General features: G+C 37.7%; 1 protein-coding gene across 1 annotated transcript in view; it reads left to right on the plus strand.

Moving 5' to 3' along the window:
- The first annotated feature begins 6227 nt into the window (after positions 1-6227).
- The window catches only part of LOC100378722 (cystine/glutamate transporter-like), a 36319-nt gene continuing 29206 nt past the window's right edge, over positions 6228-13340 (plus strand). Inside the window, exon 1 of the mRNA XM_002735979.2 lies at positions 6228-7221. Coding sequence (XP_002736025.2) covers positions 6228-7221 — 994 coding nt within the window. The remainder of the gene's footprint in view (positions 7222-13340) is intronic.

Genomic DNA, 13340 nt, shown 5'->3' on the forward strand with positions numbered 1-13340 from the left:
TTATATTGTCCATTATCTTTCTTTTGGCACAAACCACTATCTTTTTTTTATCTCGTAGTATATCATTATATGTTCCAACGCTTGCCCAAACCTGTCCTATTCGTCTTGCTATTTCCTTTGACTGTTTTTTTATGTTCCATTCGTCATTTGTGTTTATCATCATTTGCCGCAAATTAAATATATTGGTAATAAATGAATAATGTAGACGTTGACATTACGTTACGTATCATTATCGCAATAAAGTGGTATGTATCACTAAGTATACATTGTATTATAATACAAATACCACGACGTCTGCTGAATACTTGTACTTTTTGAAAAAGAACACATGCCACGTTTTGGCATAATTTATAATTTGTATATTGAAAACGGAGCAGCCAATCAGCAACCGTATTGATGCAGGTGATTTATTGCATTACTGAGAGACAATCCATAGTGTCACTTGTCACAACTTCATGCTGCAAACTTAAAATCCGCTGGCCTGAAATTTCAGTTTGTTGTTTAGAGATTGAAATGTGTAAGCAGTGAAATCGTAAAGCGGATTATAAGCGATCAGTCTCAAATGATAGCAGAAATTAAAAAAGGATTCGTTAATGAGGAAATTATGTTGATATTGTCTAGTGCTTCAAATTAAAATAAAGCAGCCATTGTATAAGTGACTCTCTCAACGCTTCTTTGTCTCGTGGTGTTTCCTACATTAATGTAGTAGTCGGAAAAGAATAATACAGAATAAAAGTTGGGCAGTACGCCATAATGTATGGTATAAATGTGATTATTACTTGCGACCTGACACCTGACTTGATGTATACCATGGATTCCATATAAATGTCTCTTAGTGATTTGACTAAGTAGTGTACTTGTCAGGTGTTAGCTGTTTTTGATTTGTAAAGTTTGTTGTCAATCATTGCCGCTCATTTGTATTGTGTTCATGGATTTCTTTAGATTTCCCTATACGTATTGTGTCGAAAGATCCATGGTTGGGTATGTTAGCTCCGATTTGCAAATAGCTAAGCAAAATATGTATGCTCGCACATACATGATTTCATCCATGTATTGGATAGAATGTGCATTTCAACACAAATCATTGTGTATACAAATTTCAACTGCAAATGTAAAATGACGAAACACTTTAATGTTCATTTACAAAATACATTGTAAGGGTAAACTCCGTCGGAGTATTGTTGATGATGTGCCATTTGTTCCATGATGTGCCAACACATAATCAAATCGTAACCATTACGCGGGATATGCCAGATGGAATGCTACGATTGCTTTTTTGAGTGGCTAGTGGTCAATTGACCTCAATTTTTAGGAACACATCTTATATTAAATTAAATTCGCCCATATACATTCATGCAGTCGGGGCGGCATAATTGATTCTCATGAAAATTGCTCCATAAATAGCCCCACTTTGTACTTTAATGTGACAAAAATACGTGATTACATAAATAATACATACGATGATGATGTCACCAGGTACACAGTGCGTGTTTGTGAGTTTCACAAAAAAAAATGTCTAACCTAACCTTCAGGTTTATTTGCGACGAAATTGAAATGTCTCAGAGGGGTGTTAACCACTTAATGTATAGCTTTGCCGATATACGATCGACAGGAGCAGCTAAATTACGACGATCTCCCAGGATTATATACATTGCAAAAATTTCCCAGTGGAATTCAAGCAATGGGGTGTGTGTATTAGCTAACATCGTCTTCGCATAAACAAAGGTGTCACATTTTCCTCTAATTTCATTCCCCGTCATTCCAATAAAACACAAAATGTGCTTTCAACTTCGATTGCTATTACGAAGAATGTAATCAATGCTAAACAGTGTCAAATGAATTATCTTTCAATGCTAGGTGAGTGATTACGTTTTAAATATTTAAACACCGCATGACTGTTATTCTTAATGATAACATTTTCTCTTTCTGGCCGAAGTAACTGGAAATATTTTATTTTATTATTTTGCGTGAATGAGTCATACAAATAAATTTCAACAGGTCAAGAGACGATCGCATTGTTTTGACACAACGGTTTGAAGAACAATGGAGAAGTGTGATTTTTATTTTCCTTTTCGTAATAAGATTGCGATTTAAACTACATTACTAAATATAAAATCGCAATAACCAAGCCTTAGAGTGTAGTACTAGAGAAAACTGTCAGAGTATCAGCGTGGTCAATTGCTAGATTATTTGATTACTGTGATGATGATATTTACCATATGGTTTTAAACCCAGGGAAACTGCTAAAGTTAACAATCTGTGGGAAATATTTTTTTCAAGTGTTTACAGTGTTATCTATGGAGAGACTAATTGCAGTATGAACTTTTACAGGTGACGGCCACATCGCCACTTATAACATCACATATCAGCACGATTCGGCTTTTTGCGATTTGTCGTACTATGTGTATATCGGAGCGTACAAGCAACACGGCATGACATCTGAATTGAATTCAAAGCTTATTTTTATATAGAAACCGTCTTCCTCTCGACTGAGTTGTTAGTTTTGATTTAAAACTCAGTATTCTGACCTCAATGTTTTACCACTAAATATCAGATATAAATTAATATATTCGGATTGTTTTCGAGAGTATTTTCAATGCTCCACATGGCACAATTATTGATATTGTCATAGATCAATACAAACATTTACCCTGAAACAATGAGTAAAAGTGGTGAATTGTGTTTTTGTGTGATGTATTTTTTTTTCATGCATTCATTGCTCAGTTTTGATTCCGGTCATTTTGCTGTACTACAATTTTCGATTCGTGAAATATAATATATTTACCAGAAATATATTTATTCCGAAATTGACATTTGTTTTTAGGCGAGGGCTTATGTGTACATGTATATGAATTACATTCGCAAATGCATTAGCGTTGTACTCAAGTGTGTTTACGCCTTCTTCCTGAATCTTGAATTTGACACCGTGACCTCCTGCATCATCACTTTCTTGACTGGTATTTATATTATATATATTTATATTATAGATATATACACAAGCGTTCGATAACATCTATTTCGCATTCAGCACGTGGTGAAGGACATTTTAGCGCCATATACTAACACGTTTACAGATTGGTAGATGTGACCTAACCCTGCTTTAACTCACGTGGTGCTTTTCGACCAGTCAAAATGCTTCACTGCAGGACTTTATATACACCGAATGTTTTTAAGTCTGACTCGTTTTCTCAAATGTCCTTGTCTTATAAATTGCCATAGGCGTTTTATACGAATTATGTCGAACCAACCCTTGGTGACTCAACAGAAGGGCTAAAACAAATTGCCGAGACTCGGGACTGCAGGTGCTTGTGTTCGACCGGGTCTTGTTGACACCACGATAGTGCATTAAATTTCTATAAGAAGATGGTCACACAGCCCTGGCAAAAGGAACTATATGCTATCAATCACATTTTCAAATTGCACGTAAAAAAACAACATTGACAATCACTGTTCGAAACTGTCGCCTGACACAAAAATATAAAACAAGTGTGTGCAAAGAAGAAACCCCGAAGAAACGGTCGATCTGACAGGCAAGCTGCTCACCGGGCATTATGTTACACAATGTGGTGACCAGTACACTGATTTATTCATTATACTCAGTATTTTATGTGCGAACCAGGAGACGAATGTTACACTCCTCACGAGATCTCGGCGTGCTTTCGGCAAGTAAGGTCTAAACGGTACCTACTCGGTATCATATGAGGTTATATCTCGATGTAAAAGTGAACGTACTACTATACTCATGTTTTCTCAATTATAGATGTGATAACTGAAAAATGACGAATAGTCGGTTTGCAACCTCATTAATGCTTGAAGCGGGGATTTCTACAAAGTAGAAAAGTAGTTAGATTTACAAATATTAAAGAGATGTTAGTAGTTTTCCACTAATTGGGAAAAAGCATTATGTAGATTTGCACGGAATGATTATAGACGCCGCGTGTGGCATTTTACGCCGCGCGATTGCTGCACCAATTCTCTGGAACATTCCATTAATATCGAGGGTGGGTGGACATATTTGTGTTTTACCACAGATATTAACATTTTTGCAAACTGCTTAATTTTTTATGGTTCATGTTTTCGAACTAATTAAAAAATAGATGCGACCTCGTGAGTGTGGAAACAACTTATTCGAACACATCACCCCGCCATTCGTGGCCGACCATCTCTCTACGTAAATTGACTATTCCTAATGATATAAGTGAGACTTGGTGTGACAATGACACGTCTTTAACATGTTAGATACTTAAAAGCAAAGGTTGTTATAAATTGGATGTCAATCGCTGGGAATACCAGTAAATGGCATTGAAATTGGAATTATATTTCGTATTAAATAGGCTGTAACATTGACATTTTACCATTGCCAGTCACGAACATCTTATTTTTTTTCTTCATATTTTATGATGCAATATATCATATCTTTCCCACATTTTTAGTGACGTTTAAATCGTTGCCATGGTGACAGGGAAGAAATGGTATGGTTTACCAGCATGTAATGATGGTGGTTAATTAAAATGGAATGTGGATTTTTTTCAAGAGGTCGGAGTGTCAAAACACATCATTAAGACTATTAGCGTCAATTACTATCAACACACACACACGCCTCAACTGTTCAATGAACGCGATATCGCGTGGTGGTGGCATCGCTAAATTGGTCAAATGGTCGGGAGAATCATAAACCTAACGCTATTTTTACTGTGAACAGAAGTGGTCGATACCAAACGAGAACTTAGATAGAAGCACGGAAGCAGTGCGCATTTAATTTCATCCGCCAGAACGGTTATAAAACGTAATTGTTTTAACGCTCTGTTATTTTCATTATCACTATAACGGATACGCTTTCTGGCTTTATTGGATTTCCCCGTAAATATTCTTAATCACAAAATTTCAGGAGTATGCCTTTACGAAGTCGGATTAAATCGATTTAGGATTTCTCATTGCACACCCAGTTGTCGGTAAAAACGGTCACAAATGTTGCCACAAATTACAAGTTCAATGTCAGTGCATGTTTGTTCTCCTCCATCGATAAGGTTCAACTACTGTCCAGATTAGTATCAGCTGTTTTGCTGACTATAACAACGTACATATGAAATGAGATTGGTTGGTATGTATGTATGAGTGAACTTGACTCTAACATTTTGGTATGGATATGGAAGATGGAAGCGAGGTCATATTTACGGTAACGACTGTTCGCTTTCCACCAAAGACACACGTGTCATTTGCAATGCGTAATTTTTCTAATAAAATCCGTCCGGGGTTAGATTATTGTGGTTTGTCTAAATTGGAAACATAACGTCACAACCAGGCCCGAAATGTGGGTGTGTATGTATGTGTATCACGAACGTACCTTTAGTAGCTACATGAAATTAATTAATTGGCATTTAATTAATTAATTAATTAACTAGCCCTAGTGGTGAAAGACTAAACGACACACGTAAACCCATTCGTACCTCAAAATATATACCTCTTAAAGTTAAAGTGGCGTTGCAGTGCCTCGGAAAAAAAGCAAATCAGATAAATGAAGTGTTGTCAAATGAAATACATTCCCACCCACTCGTAGTATGCAGACAGGCGGAATGATGCTTTCCCGGAGAGTGCGTCTTCGATAGGAATTCAGCGAGCCGTTAATTAGACCGATGTATGCGCTGCTTGCTGCTTGCCTCGGTTTCGCCAGTAATGAACTACGCACACAGATACCAACGATCGAGCGTGAAAGCTGTACACTTGTTTGTGCAATCCCCCCTGACTGATATACTAGTAGTCGATTCCGATTGGCTTCCAACGAGTCGTATGCAAATTAGCCATCTTAAACATTCGTAAACTAGGTCGTCTAATTTAGTAGTAGCAGTGAAGAGCGATAACCGCCACGTAAGAACTTATTTTCCACTATTTCAACTGGCAACAGTGAGGGCCACCTGAAGCGCGGATAATCTACAGCGGCGGTAAGATCACACGTATCGGTACCAGAGACAGACTTGTCATAGCACGACACTCGCAACAAACGCATATTTTTTTTATTCTACCGGTTGTCTTTGCTGCTTTGCAAATTGATCGCAAACATTGAAACCGCTGTATATGGAATACACAAAGCAATATTCCACGTGGAATACCACGGCTAATGTAGGTTCCAGTTGTTGTATTTGCGGTATATAGTGAATAAGACATACTGTGTGATGTCTGTTGTGATGCCCCGATCGGATCGCTCCATTCAGCCGTCTATGTCGCGGACTATGTCAAACCCGGAAAGGCGGCGGGGTCGACGGCCAGTACAGCGTCGGCGACGTGATAGTGATCGCAATTCGCCGAAAGATTCGTCGGTGTTGCCCGCAGGAAGAAGTACGTCGTTGCCCAACCGTTGCGAAAGATATGTAGAAAATGGCGATGCATGCGCTAATAATTCGTGTAGTAGCAGACGGCAACTCGTAGGTTCCAGCTCGTCGTGTGGAAAGCGTTCACTCGATGTCAACTCAATCAGTAGCTGTTCTTCCACAGATCCCAGCACTATGAACATGACTAGCATAGAAGATCGTATGATACATGCTGTGAGATATCAACGGCTTCATCGGGAATGGTCGGACTCGCAGTTCAGTTTGCTACGCCAGGAAGAAGCTTGCAAGACTTGTGCGAGCTGTCAACGGAAGGCAGAAAATCACCGACCGGGTCGCAGAAGCACCGGTGATCACATCGGCGATGTTATACGGAGGCGTGCGTCGCGAGTGAGTATGCTCAATTTTGCCCCTCATACGTTTCTCGACGAAATAGATTCGCTGAATCCTGACGGAAATTCCCGGGTAGTCACCGGGAGCGATGCAGTGGTATTGAAACGACAAATTGGTGTATTTGACTGCGTGTCAATTATAGTGGGCGTTATCATCGGTTCTGGGATATTCGTTGCACCGAAGGGGATCCTTAAAAACACTGGCGGATCTGTTGGAGTAGCACTAATTGTCTGGGTTTTGTGTGGTATATTATCAGCGGTAGGGGCCCTATGCTATGCCGAACTTGGGACAACTTTTACCAAATCAGGTGGCGATTATATTTATCTCTTAGAATCATATGGTCCTTTGATCGCATTCCTACGCTTATGGACTTCTCTGATCGCCATCAGACCGGCCGTGGTGGTCGTTATAGCTATAACGTTCGCCAAGTACGTCACCCTACCCGTAATGGAGTACTGTAATGTTAACGATGTTGTTGTTCGTCTCGTAGCGGCTCTTCTTATTTGTAAGTATTCTGCCCACACATGTTTGCAATGCCGTGGTATTTGTTCTGGAATGTCGATTGTAAGCAATCAGCGAGCGAAATATGCCCTGCTCTCCGACATCTCTCGCTTGTTACAACGGCTAATCAGACACGGCCCTTTCTATGCAGAACGCAATCATTATAATGACGCGGTATTCACCATCTCAAAAAACAAAGGAAACCCAGACTATATAATGAATACATGAAGTCGGTTTAAATCAGACCTTTATGGAGTTGATACTAATGTTACTAAAAAAACATACGGTCTATTAACATGTCCCCTCTCACATCATCAATCTTGTGAGCAAGATCGCAATAAGCTTCCTCGTCATTTGTATGATGATACAGTGGACGTAGAGTATGTATTTTCTTCCGAATTGGTTATGCTTTTTTGTCAACTTTGTCTCGTAATTCACAGTATTCGATGCAGCCACTTCGAATTAAAAAGTACGTACCATTTTTTCATGAAACAAATTATATTTTGAACTGTAAAAAACATTGTTTATAGTTCACGATAAATCACATTTCAAACAAGAAAAATTGACAATTGTGCCTAATATAGTATAACATAGTCCATATATGGAATTGTCAGATGATACAATATTACTTTATTACGTTTCTTTAGCCCCAGAAAATGCATAATTAAATATGCCATCGAAATAGGCATTCGTAATGGTAGGTGCCGAGGGAACTAAAGGTAATATTCAAAACATATATAATAATTTGAGCGAAGTGAAAAATAATATAATGTAACCCTAAATACGTCTCTACTATGACTCGACTGTGTGGCTGCGTGTGGATCCTGGTGGATGCGTGTGTGTTACATGGCTGCGGGGCGTCCAAAACACCATTCTGATTTTAAGCGTAAAATATATATGTACATATATATATAAGACAAGATAGGACAGTTAAATAATATATGACACAATATCGTGTAAGTAGAAAGATTGATATCATACAGAAAAATACGACCCAAAAATAACTGTCATATGATATATAAGGTTAGTTATGTGATGCATGCCTGACCTAATATAATGCTAAATTGGGCACTACTCCAAGACGATCGAAGCTGGGGAGGCGCCAGCAACCTACTTGCCCAGACGTTCAATCATAGACTAGCTATGAAACCAACATGTGTATGACCTATGCACATTTCTTCATTAGCGGCTATTGAACACGCCTGGTTGATATTCGCCGCCTTGAATACACCGACTAGCCTTCGATTAACCCGTGTTTCTGTGAGATATTACTTTCGAAACCTGAATCTACAGTGTCCGCAATAATTGACCACGTTGTATTTAAACCTCATTCACCACAATTTTCCGAAACGAGTGGTTACCTTAACGGCGAACGTATGTTCATTTAACGATATCATTTTATACCACAAAACGCATTTACATGAACACGCACAGTTGTCATATATTGGGACAATACTGTCAAATGGTGTTGCTAGTCATTTATCTTCTTACTTATACACAGTTTCACTGAATGGTGGACTGGACAGGTGTATCAAACATAGATGGTATACTAATGGAACATGTGCTACCATGGCGACGAATTCGAAGCATTTGATTCCCACTCGTTCATTTAAACTCAATTCAGCCACGACTGATAATTACCAAAAAATAAAATCATACTTATTGCCGCATATAACTTACTTACTACGTTTTAGGACGGAAACACTATATTTAATGTATACATACATATTTGTCCCGTAGAATATTATATAGATTCTTTCATTTCTGATTACCGGCACTGCTTTCATTATGGCCAAGGGACGGCTAGTATGATTGGATTGGCCAGCAACTCACACAATACCATGTATCACAAACCGAAGAAACGATTGTTCATTGATGAATCACCCTTGAGAAAGATATTTCGATTAGATCCAGTCACCATGGATACAAATTGAAAACAGATTAGTATGTTTTTGCATCTCAAGACTTAAAACTCGAAGTTCCGGATCTCTCATTTTGAAAGAAAGGTAATAACTGTCATATCACTTCCCTCTAGTTGATGTGCAGCTTTATTGATTAGCATTTGATGTCTAAATAATTCAGATGTATTAGAATTTTTTGGGGGGGTTCAACGGAAACCGCTTAACCCAGACTATACGTCGCCGATAAGCGATCACAATTATCCAGCGTTACCGTTACCGAAACATTAATCAACATTTCCTCCCACTTTAGTTATAGTTTTCCTTTATAACTGGACAAAGTTATCGTTTCAAGGTAATATACAATGATTAGTCTACAGCCAACAAGCAAGTTTCTAGTTCTACATATCAATGTTAATCAGATCCGATACGCTAAAAAATGTGAAGGCGGTGGCGACGTGTATGAAGAACTTAATACTGAAGGACACGTAACCTATTGCGAAGAATGACATGTGTATATTGCTTGAAGATCGCGAACGCGGATATATATGTTCACTTAATGCACTATATCCCCCGATTAGGAAAAGAAAGACGTTGTACCAAAGTACCCGACGTGCCAATGGTGGTGATCACCGTTGAAGTTGATGGATAAGACACGTTTGATGATCAAACTTTAAAACGACGCACCATCAATCATTCATCGCTCTTAACGTTCATCTTGTGACTTATTTATCTCCAGTAATACAAACAGATAATATTTTTTATGGAATAAGTTTAATCATAGCAGGAACCCGCGAAAAATATGGCATCCACAGAAATGGCGGTTGCACGTGGTGCACTGTGTATTGGTCTATTTGTAAATGCCTGATGCCCACGTTTTCAGTCGTTTCGTATGCACACTGGGAAACACGTGTCTATTTGCTGCAATACAGAAATATAAATCAGTTAGACACTTATTCTGAAGCTAATAAAATAAAGACCTGTTCGAGCATCAGAATAGAGTTTCTGGTTATCTCACTCGCTAATATTTAAGTAAATTAAGTTCAAAATAAGCTGGTCGACCAGGCGTTTTAATTGTGTGGTATTTGACCGATCAAAAACCATACACGTTAATGCAAATTTAGTGTGAAATTCGAAAATTCGGATTGTGTTTTTCTATCTGACGTGTTAACATGTGGTCCGCAAAAGCGTCAGTATAAGTAGGCACCTTCCATCCGCGGTTCACTTTATCTTCTTAACTTTTTAAAGCATTTTACAACGTTCTGGGTAATGTTTAAACTCACGTGGAGGGAGTCATATCCAGCTAATATATGCCAATCACTGATGACATTTCTGCACATTGTGTAAGATGAAACCTTTGACTTTTGCCCCTGTCAGTAACAACAGCTAATAACGTAATATTCAAGACGATCATTAGGCTTAGACACGCAATAACTCTGATCAGCGGTATCCACTGAAAACATTCGAACCATGGGAAATATTCACATGCGCATTCAGGAGAGATCAAGCATTACGACTAGACAGCCTTTGGGGAGTTTGCATAGCATATCTTTATTCAGTTTTTTTATAAATATAACGATAAACAATAGGGCTAACACCAGTATACTGGAGAAAACTATTCCCCGATTCAATATGGTAAAATAAGGGGAATTGTCTCAGAACTGCGTTAAAAACGAATGGTGTTATTTAACGTCGGCTGCCCTTGCCTTGATTACTAGTATATGCCGTTTCGGTTCGCTAACACTTCGATAGCTCAAGTTACCGTGCAATTATTTTGTGTACGTTTTCAGGAGTATCGTTGGCGTGTTGAAACGTTGAATGAGCTTTTGGAATACTGCCAGAGGTTTAATTATTAGTGGATGTATGTTGTGTTTATTTCATTGCGATGTTGTTTGGCGTTCTGGTTAGGGACAATGCAATATCTTTGATGCGTGAGTCTCCCTTAAAATTAGCGTGATGTCAATTAATATCATCAACATGTTCTATTATAATGCATGCCACACACATATATACGATGCACTTTATAATCCTTGAAAATAAAACAACTAATAAATAGTTCACACGCATGCATTCATTAATTAATTTAGTTTTGTATTATTTATTTTTTGTAAAAGAACACATCAATAAACATTTTTTTCATTTCTTGCCTACACTATTATGTTTACATATGACAATTCCGAATAAGGAATGCACATCAGGAAGTCGGATGGATACATGACATCCATGTCATTTCAATCATTGTATCACTGCTGTGTAACCTCAAATATTGGCAACACTAACAATGTTACTTAAAATAAATGACTCCGCCATTTCTATTTCTCGAAACCTTGCGACGAAAGCACGCAGATTTTCGTTCTTCTATGTATGCTTACTTTCATGGAATGAGTAAATATCCCATACTAGACTTCCCCTAAAATAAACATATTTCCAATATGTACCCGATACCGTAATTTATATATAGTCCAAAGACAATCATATTTACATAACCTGTAATATGCGTCAGGGCGTGACGCTCTCGCATGCAAATTAGATGCACTTATTGCATCTGGCAATTTACGATTCCTATGATAGGTTTTTAGTTGAAGAATAAATACGTAATTTAATAAAGTCTTGCAGTATGCCGAAGGCAACGAAGAAATACAATCCACTGAACGTGTTTAATAAATAGTTAAAGTATTATAGTATAGATGATAATATCGTTCATTAAATATCCTGTATATATCGGTAATTCCGGGCTAAATCGTATTCGTATTCGCGGGTATCACAACTATGTGATCGGTGTCGTTGATATTTAGGTATGTTATTACAAAACGAGATGATGCACAAAAACAAAATACGTCCGTGATATTTGTTTTCCAATCCAACAGCTTAAGTGTGTCTGTGGTGATAAGACTCCACCCGAATCGAAGATTGTTCCAGCTTTCATTATTATTATTATTGGTTATACCATTAGAAAATCGAACATTTAGTGAGTTGTAGTTTTCCGTTATATGCAATTATTTCCCATAATACACTGCATATATGCGCAGTAACATGCTCAGTGGTGAAATAAAGGACTTCGATCATAATAATCCATTTTTATATAAAACCAACCACACAGAACAGATACATCTAGATCAATGAAACGAGGACAATAATTTACGAAAATTAATTAACCTACTTTAATACCATGAACAGCATACTGCAGCTATAACGAGGATGGGATCAGGCAGTGATCGCGCGAAATGTTTAATATTTTGATAGTGACAGTTACCCGGGGAATACTTCTTACATACTTTATTCATCGGTATAGTTTGACCTGATTCCGCGAGCTTATCTTGCGATTATTGACTTGCTGAAATACATTTGAGAGTGTCAGTTACCCGGGGAATACTTTCTACACCACATTGGCAGGTTTACGGAAAGTGGGAATAAATCAATTTGTAGGTTTCTTGACCCGCGATGGAGACCTTATAGTCCCAACGAAGTAATTACACCAGGCGGAAATAGTGTACAATATTCTGAGAGGTTTTAGTAACATTGATTGCTCGTTGGTAAATTCTGATCGGAAATGAGAATTTGTATATGTACCACGTCTTAGTGACGGAGGCCATTCAGTGCGTGGTTGAGCTGGTTGCAATGTTATTTTTTGTGTGACCGTGTCCGGTTGAGAAAATAACCGATGTAATAGCTACGGGCAAATAAAAAAATAGTATAATTGTTTGTAGTAAGATTCATATCTTGTACATTCTATATTCTTCTGGCTTAATTCGTTTCAAATATAAAACAGTTGTGTTTGAATTAAAAGTTATGCACTGTTTCCCTTCTGTTAACCTTGGGCAAAACATATTTCAGATGATTGTTAAGATAATTTCGATAAGCTCATTGTTTTGTTTCTTAATTACTTGTTTGCTTGAGTTTTAACAATGTCATAATTAATTGGCTCCTATTTTCAACTATACGATGTACTTGTATATAAGTTATTTTGGTTTACTAGATGGTTTACGTATGGTAAATATCTGTTTTTATGCCGAACTAGTTTTAAACCGTTAATGCCTTTACCGGTATTAGAGTGATCATATGAGTACCCTCCAGTAATCGAGGCGGACTTTGAATATTTCTCTGATTGAGATGAATCATGTATATACTATTAGTCTATCATCATTCCCGTACGAACATGTTGAAGTAAGTGGTGTCATGGGCAGGTCACAAACTGTGAATGATGACACGAGAATGAGGCACTGAT

Source organism: Saccoglossus kowalevskii, chromosome 16 (assembly GCF_978046115.1).
Source record: "Saccoglossus kowalevskii chromosome 16, keSacKowa6.1, whole genome shotgun sequence".
NCBI classification, from domain to species: Eukaryota; Metazoa; Hemichordata; class Enteropneusta; family Harrimaniidae; genus Saccoglossus; species Saccoglossus kowalevskii.